Source organism: Oncorhynchus mykiss, chromosome 9 (assembly GCF_013265735.2).
Source record: "Oncorhynchus mykiss isolate Arlee chromosome 9, USDA_OmykA_1.1, whole genome shotgun sequence".
Classification (NCBI taxonomy): Eukaryota; Metazoa; Chordata; class Actinopteri; order Salmoniformes; family Salmonidae; genus Oncorhynchus; species Oncorhynchus mykiss.
Window position 1 is genome coordinate 67278306 of NC_048573.1, and position 19350 is coordinate 67297655.

General features: G+C 43.8%; 1 protein-coding gene across 6 annotated transcripts; it reads right to left on the reverse strand.

The window, feature by feature from the left end:
• Positions 1-543: 543 nt before the first annotated feature.
• On the reverse strand, positions 544-15631 carry LOC110532723 (glucose-6-phosphate 1-dehydrogenase). Of its 6 annotated transcripts, none has more exons than XM_021616830.2 (13): positions 15272-15593; positions 13871-13908; positions 13484-13592; positions 10914-11140; positions 7491-7649; positions 6370-6495; positions 5999-6092; positions 5642-5828; positions 4966-5180; positions 3367-3443; positions 2691-2783; positions 1724-1789; positions 544-971 (listed from the first exon to the last, which is right to left on the reverse strand). In XM_021616830.2, exons 1-13 carry the CDS (start codon positions 15452-15454, stop codon positions 953-955), a joined length of 1593 nt encoding a protein of 530 aa, XP_021472505.2. In that variant the 5' UTR covers positions 15455-15593; the 3' UTR covers positions 544-952. The 6 variants fall into 6 exon arrangements, 5 of the variants coding, with proteins under 5 accessions (XP_021472505.2, XP_021472508.2, XP_036844674.1 ...); XM_021616833.2 differs by having other exon boundaries at positions 13484-13606; XR_002474878.2 differs by having other exon boundaries at positions 842-971; positions 1227-1789.
• Between the last annotated feature and the right edge of the window lie 3719 nt (positions 15632-19350).

The window sequence follows — 19350 nt, forward strand, 5'->3', positions numbered from 1 at the left end:
TTAAGCCTTGAGACAAATGAGACATGGATTGTCTGTGTGCCATTCAGAGGGTGAATGGGCAAGACAAAATATGTAAGTGCCTTTGAACGGGGTATGGTGGTAGGCCCTAGGCGCACCGGTTTGTGTCAAGAACGGCAACGCTGCTGGGTTTTTCATGCAGTTTCCCGAGTGTATAAAGAATGGTCCACCACCCAAAGGACATCCAGCCAACTTGACACAACTGTGGGAAGCATTGGAGTCAACATGGGCCAGCATCCCTGTGGAACGCTTTAGCCACCTTGTAGAGTCCATGCCCTGACCAATTGAGGCTGTTCTGAGGGAAAGGGGGGGGGGGGTGCGCAACTCAATATTAGGAAGGTGTTCTTAATGTGTTTTTTTTTACACCCAATATATCATATTGTCTACAAACAATGATACAGCTTGATATGACTTGATGTCAGTAGCTTATGGTATTTTCACCTGTAAATGTGTATGTTTATTTCAGCTACTGATTTGCATTTGTGAAAATGTTGCACATAATAAACAGACAACTTATTATTATTGCAGAATTTTGAGCTTACACATCATTTATTATTTATGACAGAACTGACGTTTCCTCACAGAGAGCAAGAGACACACTTTTATCTCGTGAGAATAGAAGAGTAGGACAAACCTGTTGTTCTTGAACATTGAGACCATTCTCAAACTCTTCTCAAAACCACAGAGACAGAGTTGATCCAAGCATACAGTGCAATTTTATGAATCAGCTATTGTCATTGGGGACATTTGTTTTGCGTCACCTGTTGTACATTTTAGACGATTCCATTTGTCCTGGTGACATTTTCACCCACCCGGTGAACCAGGCGATGTAAAACGAGCACACCCAATGTATACAGAGACACATTTTTGATCTTTCATTCATTCTGCTTCCTCCCAGCAGTAACAGTCTATGGGCTATGGAGTGACAGCATGCTCAGAACTGGGACATATACCTGGAGGGAGAGAAACAGGAAACATCAGTCAACAGCCAGTCTAGCGGAGCAACTTAAATTAGGCCCAGATCAGACCAGACCAGGACTGAGTGATACACAGGAATGTGCTGATGTAGATGGAAATATAATTAGTCAGGTTGAGAAAGTTGATAATATTTTGGAGGTTTTTAGTTGATTATCCCAGTAGGATCATTCTTTTGTAAGTCAGTGATTTTCACGAGCTTAGATTTAAGAAGATAGTAAAGAGCTTCTTACCTTACCTCCTGCCTTCAGGGTGCTCAATGCCTTATAGACGACAGTCTCACAGGAAGTGACATCGTCAATCAATCAATCAAACAGTGAAGTCAATAAATTATCATGATTTATTTTGTCACAATCAATCTGGATCGTGATGCTGTAATCAAACAGTGCATTAATCAAGTTCAGAAGTGTTGTTCATAATACTGATTTGTCGCCTGGTGGTTCAGAACGGTTTGTGTTTTAACCAACTCCACTGTGGTCGTTGTCATGCCAAACACGTGCCCAAATGACAAGTTGGCTACGGCACATACAGTACAGTATGATACCATGCCAACTCAAATAGGAGACGAGGGAATATCAGGATTGTGAGAAATGCAGAATATAAAGTTCTTTCATACAGTGTGACTTAAATAAGCATCTCGAAAGAGTCGAGAGTAGCAAACACAAGGGAACTTTCACACAGTGTAATTGGTGTGTGTTTCTTGTGTCATGCAGTGTGGGGATTGACCCACTTGTATGTTCCCTCGTAGCGGAATCCCACCCTCCTCACGAGCTCATCCGCTTCATTTGGTCCACGACTGAGGAACAAGGACAGATAGAGGGTGGAGGAGGGACAGGGACAGATAGAGGGTGGAGGAGGGACAGATAGAGGGCGGAGGAGGAACAGGGACATATAGAGGGTGGAGGAGGAGCAACAGGGACAGATAGAGGGTGGAGGAGGAGCAACAGGGACAGAGAGGGTGGAGGAGCAACAGGGACAGATAGAGGGTGGAGGAGGGACAGATAGAGGGCGGAGGAGGAACAGGGACATATAGAGGGTGGAGGAGGAGCAACAGGGACAGATAGAGGGTGGAGGAGGAGCAACAGGGACAGAGAGGGTGGAGGAGCAACAGGGACAGAGAGGGTGGAGGAGCAACAGGGACAGATAGAGGGTGGAGGAGGAGCAACAGGGACAGAGAGGGTGGAGGAGGAGCAACAGGGACAGATAGAGGGTGGAGAAGGAACAGGGACAGATAGAGGGTGGAGGAGGAACAGGGACAGATAGAGGGTGGAGAAGGAGGAACAGGGACAGTTAGAGGGTGGAGGAGGAGGAACAGGGACAGATAGAGGGTGGAGGAGCAACAGGGACAGATAGAGGGTGGAGGAGGAGCAACAAGGACAGATAGAGGGTGGAGGAGCAACAAGGACAGATAGAGGGTGGAGGAGGAGCAACAAGGACAGATAGAGGGTGGAGGAGGAGCAACAAGGACAGATAGAGGGTGGAGGAGGAGCAACAAGGACAGATATAGGGTGGAGGAGGAGCAACAAGGACAGATAGAGGGTGGAGGAGGAGCAACAAGGACAGATAGAGGGTGGAGGAGGAGGAACAGGGACAGATAGAGGGTGGAGGAGGAGGAACAGGGACAGATAGGGTGTGGAGGAGGGTTAGGTGGACATGCGATGTGATGAAAGTAAGGTAGGATTAGTAGTATTACTTACCTTCCATAGGTGTAAGGGATAGGAGGTGTTTTCTCTCCCTCTATGTGATGGAGGAGGGGAGTGAAGATCCTCCAGGCTTCTCGCAGCTCATCACTGGGAGAGGAAAAGGACCAGGAAACAGGAGCAATGTTATGATTTATACCACAGCGTTGGTGAATATTTGTTTCTGATTGGCTAGAAGGGCGTTCTAGAATGGACATTAAAATGTGTGCTTTACTATTGTTTTCTTTGGCAACTGTGGTATAAACGCCTCCGTTGTGTACATTTAACCTTGGAAAAATTAACTGGGCGTTTATCCCTCATATATATTGTCACATAAATCAGGTCTGATAGAAATGTTCCTTCCATACATGACAGATTATCTGTGTAGATTACATAGGGTTTCTCAGCCCATAGATACGGGTCAGAAATAGTGTGGTGACAGACAGGGTAAGAGACAGAGGTAGACATGTCAGTGGGCACATCGCCACCCCTCGGAGCCTGGTTCCTCTCTAGGTTTCTTCCTAGGTTCCTGCCTTTCTAGGGAGTTTTTCCTAGCCAACATGCTTCTACATACATTTGCACTGGGGTTTTAGGCTGGGGTCCTGCATAAGCACTTTGTGACAACTGCTGATATGAAAATGACATTTGAAATGTTCAATTTAAGCGGGTGGGATAGTGGCAGTCAAAGACAGACCTGCGGACAAAGTGCATCGGATTCCCACAGAACACATCCAGAATCAGACGCTCATATGCATCAGGGAGCTTCACGTCCTGTAGCGAGAACACAAGGCGAGTTGTTATTTATTCTACACACACACACACACACACACACAAGTTTGGGGTCACTTAGAAATGTCCTTGTTTTTGAAAGAAAAGCACATTTGTTTTCCATTAAAATAACATCAAATTGATCAGAAATGCAGTGTAAACATTGTTAATGTTATAAATGACTATTGTAGCTGGAAACTGCTGAATTTTAATGAACTATCTACATAGGCATACAGAGGCCCATTATCAGCAACCATCACTTCTGTGTTCCAATGGCACGTTGTGTTAGCTAATCGAAGTTTATCATTTTAAAAAGCTAATTGGTCATTAGAATACCCTTTTACAATTATGTTAGCACAGCTAAAAACTGTTGTTCTGATTAAAGAAGCAATAAAACTGGCCTTCTTTAGACTAGTTGAGTATCTGGAGCATCAGCATTTGTGGGTTCGATTACAGGCTCAGAATGGCCAGAAACAAAGACCTTTCTTCTGAAACTCGCCAGTCTATTCATGTTCTGAGAAATGAATGCTATTCCATGCGAGAAATTACCAAGAAACTGAAGATCTCGTACAACACTGTGTGTTACTCCCTTCACAGAACCTAGCAAACTGGCTAGAATAGAAAGAGGAGTGGGAGGCCCCGGTGCACAACTGAGCAAGAGGACAAGTACATTAGAGTGTCAAGTTTGAGAAACATACACCTCACAAGTCCTCAACTGGCAGCTTCATTAAATAGTATCCGCAAAACACCAGTCTCAACGTCAACAGTGAAGAGGCGACTCCGGGATGCTGGCCTTCTAAGCAGAGTTCCTCTGTCCAGTGTCTGTGTTCTTTTGCCCATCTTAATCTTTTCTTTTTATTGGCCAGTCTGAGATGTGGCTTTTTCTTTGCATCCCAGAGTCGCCTCTTCACTGTTGACGTTAAGACTGGTGTTTTGCGAGTACTATTTAATGAAGCTGCCAGTTGAGGACTTGTGAGGCACCTGGTTCTCACAAGAAAGTTGTGAAGAGAAAGTATATTTCTCACAGGAAAGGTATTTGTTTCTGGCCATTTTGAGACTGTAATCAAACCCACAAATGCTGACGCTCCAGATACTCAACAAGTGTAAAGGCCAGTTTTATTGCTTCTTCAATCAGAACAACAGTTTTCAGCTGTGCTAATATAATTGCAAAAGGGTTTTCTAATGATCAATTAGCCTTTTAAAATGATAAACTTGGATTAGCTAACACAACGTGCCATTGGAACACAGGAGTGATGGTTGCTGATAATGGGCCTCTGTACGCCTATGTAGATAGTCCATTAAAAATCTGCAAATTCCAGCTCTAATATTCATTTACAACATTGACGATGTCTACACTGTATTTCTGATCAATTTGTTATTTTAATGGACAAAAAAAGGGCATTTCTAAGAAGGACATTTCTAAGTGATCCCAAAATTTTGAATGGTTGTGTACACACACACACACACACACACACACATTATATACATACTTACATACATATACACGTGTGAGTGTGTATCTTACCTTGTATCTGCTCCTGTAGGTAAGGTCCAGTTCAGTCTCCTCAGGGCTGAAGTAGGCGCCAGGCTTCTTGGTCATCATCTTGAGGTAGATGGCCTCATCAGGCTGTACCCTCACCACCAGCTCATTCCTCTGGCACTGCTCATTAAAGATGTCCCCTGGAACATCCGTGAACCGCTCGTTGAGTGCCTTACCGCAACGCAGGATGAACGGAACACCTATGGATGAGGGGAGAGAGGGATTGGTGGGTGGATGGGAGCGCGATAAAGAATAGAGAGAGGGTAGATGAGAAGGGAGGAGAGAGAGAGGGTAGATGAGAAGGGAGGAGAGAGAGGGTAGATGAGAAGGGAGGAGAGAGAGAGGGTAGATGAGAAGGGAGGAGAGAGAGTGGGTAGATGAAGGGAGGAGAGAGAGTGTGTGTGAGAAGGGAGGAGAGTGAGTGTGTATGAGAGTAATGATCGACGTTCCTGTGCAGCTGGAGTCAAACAAGAGGAGTTGGGAAGTAACAGAATAACTAGATAAGAGAGGGAGAGTTCAGGATTGTGAGGAATGCAGAGTATCAGGCTGACAATATGAGCGGATGAGTCTGGAAGATATGTCGAAATCTGTCAACATGTCTAGTTAAGGGACATAGGAGGAAAAGAGTTTGCCAGAATCCAAGATGGCCGTCGGTCCTCACCATCCCATCTCTCATTCTGTACGTAGAGCACAGAGGTGGCGAAGGTAGGCGTCTGGGAGCCGTTGGGCACAGTGGGGTCATCTAGGTAACCCAGTCTGGCATGGCCCTCCCCCTCAGGGTCCCCTATGTACTGACCCAGCACCACATCAGACCGAGGCACTGGGGCGATGCATTTCAACACCTTCACCTAGGGTTCACACACACACACATTTAGAAGACAGAGGGAATGGTCATATAGTTTTATGTCACATGTGTAAAAAGTGTGCCCAGAGTTTGTCCTGGTCAGCATGTCCATGGGATAACTCCTGACCCTAAGTGGAACACTGATCAAAGTGGAACACTGGTTGGTGATGCTACCTTCTCATCTCTCACATCATCAGGGCTGGTGGAGGCAGGCTTCTCCATGGCAACCAGAGAGAGCATCTGGAGGAGGTGGTTCTGCATGACATCACTAAAGCAGGAAATATCACAAACCCATGGAACTGAACAACTCAATTATTTGTCACATGCTTTGCAAATTACAGGTGTAGACTTAGAATACAATTCTTACTTATGGGCCCTTCCCACAATGCAACAAGAAAGAGAAATAATAGAAAAAGCTATATTCCACTACATTGCCATAGAATAAGAGAACCACATGAACATCTGAAAACAGTTGATCAAAGTTTTCCAGTGATTTATACTTTGGCATGACATGACAGCCTGTTGCAAATGGCGCTCCTCCTCACCGGATGATGCCAAAGTCATCAAAGTATCCTCCGCGTCCCTGTGTACCGAATGGTTCTTTAAAGGTTAGAACCACACAGGCCACGCTGTTCCTGTTCCAGATAGGACCAAAGATACGGTTCCCAAACCTGATGGACAGACAGAGGACAGGATCAAAACACAATGGTAAACAGTTTCTGTGCTGGTAAGAACATAGCAAGCCAAGGTTATTTCAGTTCCCACAGGGATCACACACTCATACCTAACCTGTATGAACACACTTCATTGTAAATCGCTTTGGACAAAAGCATCGGCTTCATTTTGATTGATACTGTACAGTACTTCATGAACAACGAAGATTTCAAATCTGTAAATGTACTGTCTCCTGGGATCAGGACTCAAGCTGTACCTGAGGACGATGAGGTTCTAACACCATCTCTGTACCTGAGGACCATGAGGTTCTAACACCATCTCTGTACCTGAGGACGATGAGGTTCTGTCACCATCTCTGTACCTGAGGACGATGAGGTTCTAACACCATCTCTGTACCTGAGGACGATGAGGTTCTAACACCATCTCTGTACCTGAGGACGATGAGGTTCTAACACCATCTCTGTACCTGAGGACCATGAGCTTCTAACACCATCTCTGTACCTGAGGACTATGAGCTTCTAACACCATCTCTGTACCTGAGGACTATGAGGTTCTATCACCATCTCTGTACCTGAGGACGATGAGGTTCTGTCACCATCTCTGTACCTGAGGACCATGAGGTTCTAACACCATCTCTGTACCTGAGGACGATGAGGTTCTGTCACCATCTCTGTACCTGAGGACCATGAGGTTCTAACACCATCTCTGTACCTGAGGACTATGAGGTTCTATCACCATCTCTGTACCTGAGGACGATGAGGTTCTGTCACCATCTCTGTTCCTGAGGACCATGAGGTTCTAACACCATCTCTGTACCTGAGGACGATGAGGTTCTGTCACCATCTCTGTACCTGAAGACCATGAGGTTCTAACACCATCTCTGTACCTGAAGACCATGAGGTTCTAACACCATCTCTGTACCTGAGGACCATGAGGTTCTAACACCATCTCTGTACCTGAGGACGATGAGGTTCTAACACCATCTCTGTACCTGAGGACCATGAGATTCTGCACCATCTCCTTGCCCAGGTAGTGGTCTATGCGGTAGATCTGGTCTTCTTTGAACAGGGAGGAGAAGTGGGACGACAGCTCCTGAGAACTCTGCAAGTCACGACCAAATGGCTTCTCCACTATCACCCTGCTCCAACCTCTAACACACAGAGACAGAGACCACTTTACAGTGTGGTACAGGGATGTGTGAGTGTGTTTGCGCATGTGTGTTTATGGGTTTTCTATCCTTGCGGGTACCAGAAATTCAGACTAATGGGAACATTACGCCATTCCCCACAAGGAAGAAGGCTATTTTAGGCAGGGGCGCAACTTTCACTGGGGACTGGGGGCATTCTGAAATTGTATTCCCCCCGTTTTATCATTAAAATGTGATACAAAAAGAAGAAAAATGGTGCTTTAGCACAATGCGGATGCCTCAGAGCGGTAGGGTAGGCTGTTGTGGGTGAACAGTCGGCTGGATTTAGGACCGCGCAGACGCCACAGATGGGGCTGACAGGCTGTGTGAAGGCAAAGGTTCTGGAAGGCTGGCTGGAACAACACGGGAGAGTTGAGCATAGTTCAGTGTGTACATGTTGTGCTCTTTAACCGAGTTGTAAAAGAAAGCAGAACAGAAATGGGCTACTCTTTAGTAGACTGATGTAGTTGGCAAGGTAACTGCTGTTTAACTTAATGGTGGGGGGGACGGACCAATATTTATTCGCAGTGCTGAGCTAGTATTGTGACTGAATTGTTAACTTTAGCTAATGTTTTATCCACTCTCGACCAAGGTGAATTGAATAAGCTACGCTAGTGAGCAGCTACCACAGTCAGTTCAGCTCTAGTCTCTAGTTATCTGTCAGAGAGTACTAATAGCACCTCATATCACTATCTGACAGCAGTTGTTTGTATGGACACCTTTTGTAGCCATTGTTTTGTCCCATTTCAACAGAGGTAAATTAACTTGGGTAGCTTTCGTCAGTTGATGTACAGTTGGCAAGACAGCTGCAAAAAGCTATTATTTTTTGCTTCAATCACACTAGACCTGAATCAAATGATGAAACCATCGACCAAACAATTGAAGATTGATATTGTGATGTTTTTTCAGTACAATGTGAGTTTTTATTAGCCAGTATAGCAATGTAACGTTATTGATTTGTTTCCCTTGCTAATTCCCTACTTTTCACACTGACACAGTATTAAACAGCACTAACATTACAGGCTTCACTGTCATTGTGCACAGTAGAGGTCTGCACAGGACCGATTTCTTCATCCCACTCCTGCCAGCACCTGCAGCTTTTCATACCGCACCTGCTGGCTTTCTGTCTGACTCCCACAAGAACTGATCCCAAAACCCAACCACAGTTCCGCAAAGTTTGTTTTTAGGCGTATGTGACGCAGCTCACTTGCCAGCCATGGTCCCAGAAATGTTGAGCACTATAGGCAATATCAAATGTGCAAAAAGAACTTTAGAAATAGGTTAAATTACCAGAGATTCTGACATTGTATTATATTAGACTATCTGTATTACTGGGCTATATCAGACAATATGCTAGATGTAGATTGAAGAGAGCAGAGTTGGAGAGACTTTTACTTTCTCTTGCGCCATTTTTATAGCCTACGTTTGGGAGTGGAAGGGTTTTCAGACAGAGAAATATGGGTGATCAATATTTAGGCCTTTGTAGGCAATGTAGTAAACTACAGCCTAATCATAGGCCTATTTAGGAAGTATAGCCTATGTGCACATTGTGCCTTTTCAGTGATGACTACATTTTTTGATTGCACTTCGACTCGTTGGTTGAGCACCCTCAACTTCTTTCCATTATCAATATTTATTTACAGACTGTAGTCAACTACAGTCTAATCATATTTAAGTTAACTGCCACGTGATTCTCCACCCATGTAGGCAGCCTTCTCTATTTCAATGAGACCACACATACTAGGCGCAGTTGAACTCTCACGCCCAACTAGGAGAGGGAGGCTACTGAAGTTGAAGCAGTATGTGAATAATGCAAAAACAATATGTGCGTACAATAGGTAGACTAACACAAAGCAGAAAGAGGACCGTTTCCAAATCATCTGTGGGACAACAAAAATACTATATTTTCATCCAAAAGTCGTCTGACCTTCTGCTCCCGCCCACAGACCGTGCTGCAATGATCTGGACCTGCAGGCATCCAGCAGGAATGTATACAGTCAGTACACAACACTGTGCTCAACGTATCTTAAGACAGGGGAGGGCAACTCCAGTCCTCCAGGGCCTGATTGGTGTCACACTTTTTCTCCATCCCAGCAAATACAGCTGATTAATCATATTGCATTCTAAACTGAAGATCATCATTAGGTGATTATTGGAGTCAGGTGTGTTAGCTGGGGCTGGGACAAAACGGTGACACCAATCAGGCCCCCGAGGACTGGAATTGACTTAGCAGGGTCAGATGGTGACGGGGGTCCCAGTAGGGTCAGATGGTGACAGGGGTCCCAATAGGGTCAGATGGTGACAGGGGTCCCAGCAGGGTCAGACAGCCAGGGAAGACCAGTCTACGGAGCTCAGGTCAATTTTTTAGTATATTAACAATATCAGTGAATTATACAAAGTTACATCTTAAATTGTTGGGTAGACCTACAGTAGCTACAGGACAGTTTAAGCGTAAAGCTACAGTCTGGGATATGAGAATAACAGTCATTATTGGACAATGTATGAATGTACACCAAGGTAATCCTTTGTCATGGAGGACTTGCTGTTCCTGTGTGTTCATGTACATTTGAGGCGTATGTGTTTTTTTGTTCCCAAACCTTGCCTTGAGAACAACATTGTTTTAAAAGAGGGAGCTGGGAATTAACTTGTGTTGGGAGAGAGTTGAGTTATTCACTAGACTGGTGGGGTTCGGGCTTGCAGGGGGCTCGGGCTGGCTGGTCGGTCTGGCTGAAATGTTATATAGAGGACGTCTTATTAAAAACAATCAAGTCTGTATTTTTTCAAGAGTTGTTCAATTGTTACGCTATTGGTTAAAAGAGCAACACAATATTTATTATTGAATTACCTTTGATCTAGTTCAGTTTTATTAAACACTTAAACATATTTAATACTGATTTCTTACATAGCTTGATGACTGTGGGTATTTTTGCTTACTTTTTTGTTCTAAATAGAGATGGCATATTGGATTTTGTAAAAATGCAGGAAATTCGCATTCGATGGCTAAACCAGATCCCTCGCCAGGTTATGTCCCCCCCACTTCTAAAACCAAAGTGGCACCCCTGATTTTAGGCTTAGGGGTTACAGTTAGGTGTTAGGGTTATTGGATTGGGGTTCGGTTAAGGGGGTTCGGTTAATGGTTAGGGAAAATAGTAAAATGATAGAAAAACAAATCTGTGTGGGTTCATGCATATGCTTGAGTGATCTGACAAGTGTGTTTGAGATACTGACTTGCGGCACATGCAGTGGGCTCTGATGTTCTTGCTAACATGATGGTAGACGCTGGGGGGCAGTGCCAGGTAGAAGACACAGTTAGCATGGTCAGCCCCCCTGCTGGTGGTCAGGGAGTTCAGGTGGGCATTCAGCTCAGAGAAGGAGTCCTCCTCATCATACCTGCCGCTCAGGTAAGAGTTCCTACTGAAGAATGCAGCGAGGCGCTCACTCTCACCATCACCAACCTGAGAAAACACACGTACACACATGAATAATTACAACAGAATACCCATCCACAGTCTTTTCGTTGTAATGAGTATGAACATGTACATCTAGGTCAACCACATCTTGGATTGCGCGGGACAGTCGTGCATTTTGCCCCTGTGTCACCCTTCCCACAAAGAAACAATCATGTCCTGCATTTTATCAACATTTGATCAGCACCACTAATTTAGGAAAAAAAGGTTGATTTCAGTCAGACATTCCAACCTGTCTCTTGCAGCAAAACAGTGCCCCTCTGTCTCAGTAGGTGTAGACCATGTCTCTGATGCAGTCTGGACAGTGAAACAGCACCCCCTCTGTCTCAGTAGGTGTAGACCATGTATCTGATGCTGTCTGGACAGTGAAACAGCCCCCCTCTGTCTCAGTATGTATCAACCATGTATCTGATGCTGTCTGGACAGTGAAACAGCCACCCTCTGTCTCAGTATGTATCAACCATGTATCTGATGCAGTCTGGACAGTGAAACAGCGCCCCCTCTGTCTCAGTAGGTGTAGACCATGTATCTGATGCAGTCTGGACAGCGAAACAGCGCCCCCTCTGTCTCAGTAGGTGTAGACCATGTATCTGATGCTGTCTGGACAGTGAAACAGCGCCCCCTCTGTCTCAGTATGTATCGACCATGTATCTGATGCCGTCTGGACAGTGAAACAGCGCCCCCTCTGTCTCAGTAGGTGTAGACCATGTATCTGATGCAGTCTGGACAGTGAAACAGCGCCCCCTCTGTCTCAGTAGGTGTAGACCATGTATCTGATGCAGTCTGGACAGTGAAACAGCGCCCCCTCTGTCTCAGTATGTATAGACCATGTATCTGATGCTGTCTGGACCAAAAGACTATGTAATGTCCTACTATTTCTGTCCAGACAGCATCAGAAACATGGGTTACATATAGAGGGGTGCCGTTTCGCTCAGTCGGATGCTTTCTCCAATGATATAGAGACAGACGCAAAGCGAGAGGGCTCACTCTCGCCAAAATCTTCCCAGAATAAGCCCAATACGATTCTATAGGAATAATATGTAGACCTAAGCTTGTCGCCTGCCTTCCTGCCTTTGGGACAAAGACTCCCATTGTCAGGGCTGAGTCATGAGCGTCTCATCATTATGTACAGATCTCTGGTTTCCTCACGAATTAGGAAGGAAAGTTGTGGGGTGCACAGTTCACTGTTAGGATGCTGTATTGCCCGAAAGTAAATTGATGTTTTGCCAAAATTATATAATTACTCCGTCCTAAATAAATGTCTAATAATAATTATAAATACTTCACCAGGGAGCATTACATAGCCACAGAGGAACATTAGCTTATTATTATTATTATTTTTTTTAAAGCTTATTGTTTTCAATCATAAGTGTGTAGGCCTAAACCCATTTGGGTAGTGCACCTGGTAATAGGTCTAGCTAATGGAGTTGCAGCCGTCAGTGAAAAGCATCTAAATGGGTTAAGATAGTGTCTTGAGTATTGTTTTTTTTAACTAGGCAAGTCAGTTAAGAACAAATTCTTATATACAATGACGACCTACCCGTCATTGTGTGTGGAAAATCTATGGTGCGTCTCTCTCCAGAATGGCACTATGCATTGGGGCAGGTAGCGTTCTCCTGAAATCTGCCAAACCCAGATTAGTCTGTCGTACTGCCAGATGGTGAAGTGTGATTCATCACTCCAGAGAACATGTTTCCACTGCTCCAGAGTTCAATGGCGGCAAGCTTTACACCACTCCAGCCGAAGCTTGACATTGTGCATGGTGATCTTAGGCTTGTGTGCGGCTGCTTGGAAACCCATTTCATTAAGCTCCCACAAACAGTTATCGTGCTGACGTTGTTTCCAGAGGCAGTTTGGAACTCGGTAGTGAGTGTAGCAACCAAGGGAGAATTATTTTTACGCTCTACGCGCTTCAGCACTTGGAAGTCCATGTTTATCAGCTTGTGTGGCCTACCACTTCACAGCTGAGCCGCTGTTGCTCCCAGATGTTTCCACTTCACAATAACAGCACATACAGTTGCCCGGGGTAGCTCTAGCAAGTCTGACATTTGATGAACTTACTTGTTGGAAAGGTGCCCCGTTAAATGTCACTGAACTCTTCAGTAGGGCCAGTCTACTGCCAATGTTTGTCAACTGAGATTTTAAATGTGGTCACCCTATGTACATCCCGCAAAACCTCACTGACAAACCAGTGTCATAAAAGAGGGAATCCAGTCAAGGCAGTTTCACATGGACCTTCAATGGTGAAGCTACCAAAAGCTAAACGGCTTTGATCCAAAAAAGTTAGCAGAACCGAGTTGCCTGCACTCAGCCTACACTAAGACTCCTTACCTTCATATGTGGCAGACATGCTGTCCTGATGTCATCCATGGTCAGCTTGGAGCGAGCAAAGCCCACAAAGTGGGTCTCTTCTGGGAGAAGCTCATCTCTGAACAGCCACCTACAAGAGGCGGACTGAACAATGAGATGCAGTATAAAGGGACGGAGACAAAGACAGGACACTCAGTCAGCTCCCTGGAGACATGATGACCTAGAACACTGGTCAAGGAGCTGACCCCCCCCCCCCCCCCCCCCTAAACTCCTAGCATAATTGGTAGAAACTTGAGATGACAAACCTGAACCTTGAATAGCGTTTACGGACAGTCATTCTGATGATTCAGGGACTGTGGAGACAGACAGGCACATAATCTGACAACAGGAAACAGGAAACTCACTCACCATAGAGTAGGATAAATCTTCTTATTGGCAAGATCTCCCTGAATGGATAGATAAAAAGTTAAATAAAGTATTTGAGAGACTAAAATGTGCCTAAAATCTTATGGTTGATTACTCTTGTTTTTATTTGTTTCCTGTTTCTATGAACACATGGCACAGTACAGGGCAGTTCAACTTCCAACCTACACAGTAACAATCTACTGTCCCCAAGTCCAGAACAGACTATGCGAGGTGCACAGTACCACATAGAGCCATGACTACATGGAACTCTATTCCACATCAGGTAACTGATGCAAGCAGTAGAATCAGATTTTTAAAAACGTTTTTTTAAACACACCTTATGGATCAGCAGGGACTGTTAAGCAACACAAACATAGGCTCAGACACATGCATACACACACGATAACATACGCACTATACACACAGGCATGGATTTTGTGTTGTAGATATGTGGTAGTGGAGTAGGGGCCTAAGGGCACACACGTGTTGTGAAATCTGTTATGAATGTTTAAACACAACATTGAAAAAAGGGAAGACAAACACTGCAGCACAGCCATTCTGAAAAGTAACTTTTTAACACACTCAAATGTAGCGAAGGGGGATAGTGATAGACAGATAGTTAACTCACGGAAGTGGACAAACATTTTAAGTCCTAAACTCATCTCTCTCTTTCAGAGCTAGATAAAGAAAAGCCAGATGCAGCACATTTCAGTCAGTGTGTGAGCCCTCTCCTCTCTTCCCCCAGTCTCTCTCACATGCACACCACCACACACACCACACCTCTCATCAGTCAGTCAGTCACACACACACTTACTTAGTTGACCCCATGTTTGGACTTCAAACCAGATGGAACTCTAGATATAGAGAGTCATATACTAGCTGGGTAATCAGAACAAGCAAGACTCTACGTTTCTGTAACAACTCACACAGCAGCCTAGTCGGTAGCTTAACTACTGAGTCGTTAGGTCATGTGGTTGATCTTAATGCAAATCTCATAAGGAACCCCATCTTATCCCACAGTGGAAGCAGTGCAACAAGTCAGTAACTTCCTTTTAAATATTGTGGAACTATGGCTATTGGCTGTGTTCCAACAATCACACTAGAACACTTCCAGCACTGAAGCAATATTCTGGTAGCATACAGTCTGACACGTGGTGTTCTAGTATGCACATTGGACTGTGCTCTATGTAGCCCATGTCTCTGCCCTTGTAGAACAGAACTGAACAGAAAATACCACAGGGAAAAGGTTCACTGTTACCATAAAATAAACACATGCATAGAGGGACAACTACTACTTAGACCGAGTGCCAGTCTGTTTGTGCTATCATACCAACTCCTTGTCACTCAATGTCATGCCAAACATGAAAGGAAGAGCACAAACAGGGTAACTACTAGAGTACTCACTGAGGCTCCCAGTATGATGAAGATGTGTAAGTCAGATGAATGGGACAGCTCTCTTCTCAGCTGACCCAATGCCTCAGAGTGGGTGAGACACTCAGGAACACCACTCTTCTCCATCTGGTGTGTTGTCTCTGTACTGTGTGTCAAGCTTGGTTCCCTCTGCTGCTGAAAGACAGCAAGAGACATACAACAATACCAACAGGAAGATGTTGGACTCAGTCTTTGTGTGTGATCTTACTCTCCGTGTCGTGTTGTCTCATTCACTCACAAATGGTCCAGGTCCAGCTCTCTCCTGGCTCAGTCAGTAACATAACAGTGGAGTGTGTGTGTGTGAGGTAGGTTCAAATTGTAACTGTCATCGTTGCATAGCAGAAATATTCACCAAGGCATTGCTGCCACCTATTGTTGCAAAGGAAGAATGTCTCAATGTGAAATGGATAGGGGTACGGTGATTTAGGCATCAGGATATATGATAAACAGAGTATGATGATTGTATACAAGTGTGAACAAATAAAGTGAGTGTGAGTTGGAGTGTCAATGTGAGTGAGTGTGTAGAGCCCTGTGAGTGTGCAGAGCCCTGTGAGTGTGCAGAGCCCTGATGAGTGTGTAGAGCCCTGATGAGTGTGTAGAGTCCTGTGAGTCCTGATGAGTGTGCATAGTCAGTGCAAAAATAAATGGGTAGATGCAAGGCATGAAAGACAACGCTCCACATTAGCTGCCTCTCCACATTCCAACAGACCAGGGCCTGATTTCCCGATAGCGATCGGATTTAGGCTTAAGAGTGTTTTAACGTTACACCTTTCTTACAAAGGCCCGAAGATGTAACATGCGTTTCCCAAAACACTACGCAGAGAGAACGTTCGCTAAATGCATTGATGTCAAGGCAGATGTCAATACTGATAGGATCCAAAGGCAGCACTGCTCTCGGATCAGCTTTCTCCATTCAAATCTGACCTTAACATTAGAATTATGCCACAATACTGACGACGGATCAGCTCCTAGAAAGATATCACCCATGGCTGCAAATAGAGGCGTTTTATTATATTGCTCACCCTATAATAATGCACTAAATCAAGATTTGGCAAAACATTGCATACGTAAGGATACACATGAAATACCGAGTATACGCAACATTGATACCTGCTCTTTCCATGACAGACTGACCAGGTGAAAGCTATGATCCCTTAATGATGTCACTTGTTCAATCCACTTCAAATCAGTGTAGAGATAAAAGGGAGAAGACCGATTAAAGAAGGATATTTAAGCATTGAGACATGGATTGTGTATGTGTGCCATTCTAAGGGTGAATGGGCAAGACAAAATATTTTAAGTGGCTTTGAACGGGTATGGTAGTAGGTGCCAGGCGCACCGGTTTGTGTCAAGAACTGCAAAGCTGCTGGGTTTTCCAGGTTCAACAGTTTCCCATGTGTATTAGGAATGATTCACCACCCAAAGGACATCCAGCCAACTCAACACAACTGTGGGAAGCATGGGAGTGAACATGGGCCAGCATCCCTGTGGAACGCTTTCGACACCTTGTAGAGTCCATGCCCCGATGAATTGAGGCGGTTCAGAGGGCAAACGGGAGACAACTCAATTAGGTGTTTTTAATATTTTGTAAACTGTGTATATTGTGGCAAAACATTTGTAGACAAATTGCTAAATAAAACAATTAAATGAGCATGAAAATTGACTTCAATATCATTCAATGGTAAGAATTGAATGGCAAAAGCTGACCCGAGAGCAGCACTGCCTTCGATCCTAACAGTATCGACACCAGCGGCAACAACGCACTTAGTGACCGTTCTCTCTGCGTGGTATTTTGGGAAACGGCTGTTGTAGGAAAGATGCATCGTTAAAATAACACTCGTAAGCGATCGGTAAACCGGGCCCTGGTTTGACAACCCTCAGCCACAATCTTTCACCTCGTTTGTGAAGCCTGAAGCCGAGACTAGACAACCCTCAGCCACAGTCTTTCACCTCGTTTGCGAAGCCTGAAGCCGAGGCGAGACAACACTCAACTTTCATTTCCAAATAGAAATAAATGACATGTCTTTCTTAAGATTAGTCCGTCAAACACACGTTCATAGTCGCCATTAACTTAGAACTTGTCCAAGTTATAATTCATTTAATAAGGAATGACCTTAAGAGTCCGAAACCACTCCTTGCATAAACAATATTGTGCAATGCAAATTGTGAGAGAAAGATATATTTATCATTAACTAGCCTATTCAACAGCTCACCTGGAACAAGGTTTATTATTGTAGGAATTCATAAGTCCCAAATACCACACTATTACCTACATAGTGCACAACTATTGACCAGATCCCTACGGGCCCTCGTCAAAAGTAGTGCACTATAGGGAACGGTGTACCATTTGGGACAAAAATAATAGTCTCTTATTATCAGCTTGTGGGTTCTGATAAGAACAGGGCCCATATCTCCAGCGAGAAAAAGTTGGTCTGGAATCAAAAAGTATGAAAGTCACATAGGAACAGACACACACAAGAGAATGATATCCAGCATCCCTTAGTTACCTTGCCAGACAATTTGCATAATAGCATTGTATTTTGAACACACAGTACTTTCAGTTCGTACCATATGTAAAGTAGTGCATAACCAGGAACAAAAAAAACTAAAAAACAAAGAGCTAGAAACCAACCAAGTATTACATTGGTAGACGCTGCTGGAAAGACATGGTATCAAATGCTGGCTGTAATACACAATCTCCTTGTTTTTATTCATTTAATGTGGCCAAAAGATGGTAAAATAAAAAATAAAAAAATGATATCACAAGTCGTATTGAATGCATGTTAATAAATCAAGAATTAAACTAAATTAAAATCCACCAAAAGTACTCATTCAATTTCCATTCCAATCCTTCATATGTTTATAGGAATATTTGTCATGTTTTGAATATCCCTTTACCTCTGGTATATCCTGTAAGGAACATACAGTATGTCAGTTTACTATGACAAATAAGCTAAACATTTTTTTACACCTCTCCCTTTGGCAGATATTTACATTGTCTTAGCAACAACATTCACAATGTCTACATTAATTTCCTGACAAAGATAGTGTAAATTAGACAAACAAAACAATTATTTAAAATCTGGAGTATAAAGAAAATGATCTTCTGTTAACTTCTTGGTGACAGGGGGGCAGTATTGAGTAGCTTGGATGAATAAGGTGCCCAGAGTAAACTGCCTGATACTCTGTCCCAGATGCTAATATATGCATATTATTAGTAGTATTGGATAGAAAACACTCTGAAGTTTCTAAAACTGTTTGAATTATGTCTGTGAGTATAGCAGAACTCATATGACAGGTGAAAACCTGAGAAAAATCCAACCAGGAAGTGGGAAATCTGAGGCTTGTAGGTTTTCAAAGCTTGGCCTATCGAATACACAGTGTATATGGGGTCATTTTTCACTTCCTAAGGTTTCCACTAGATGTCAACCGTCTTAAGAAACTTGTTTGAGGATTCTACTATAAAGGAGGGGCTCATGAGACCTGTTTGAGTCAGTGGTCTGGCAGAGTGCCTTGGTTCCCATGATGCGCGGTCTCGAGAGAGTTACCTCTCGTTACATTGCTTTTCTACAAACAAAGCAATTCTCCGGTTGGAACATTACTGAACATTTATGTTAAAAACATCCTATAATTAGTTTGACAGGTTTCTACGGACTGTTATATCACTTTTTGAACTTTTCGTCCGACATTGTGCTGGAACTGCACGCGCGTTTGGATTTGCTTACCAAACGCCCTAACAAAAGGATATACTTTATCGAACAAATCAAGCATTTATTGTAGACCTGAGATTCCTGGGAGTGCATTCTGATGAAGATCATCAAAGGTAAGTGAATATTTCTAATGCTATTTATGACTAATGTTGACGACCCAATATGGTGGATATCGCTTTGACTTCTTTGTTGTGTGAACGCTGTTCTCAGATTTATTGCATGGTTTGCTTTTTCTGTAAAGTTTTTTTTAAATCTGACACAGCGGTTGCATTAAGGAGAAGTATTTCTCTAATTCCATGCATAATAGTCGTACCTTTTATCAATGTTTATTATTATGAGTAT

Bases quoted from the DNA above. Each gene is read 5' to 3' on its own strand.
- LOC110532723 (XM_021616830.2), bottom strand. From the start codon at position 15,454: ATGTCTCTTGCTGTCTTTCAGCAGCAGAGGGAACCAAGCTTGACACAC. The intron at 7,650-10,913 runs GTCAGTATCTCA...TCTGTGTGTTAG, and splicing joins GCCCACTGCATGTGCCGCAA to AGGTTGGAGCAGGGTGATAG. The intron at 3,444-4,965 runs GTAAGATACACA...TTCTCGCTACAG, and splicing joins CCTACAGGAGCAGATACAAG to GACGTGAAGCTCCCTGATGC.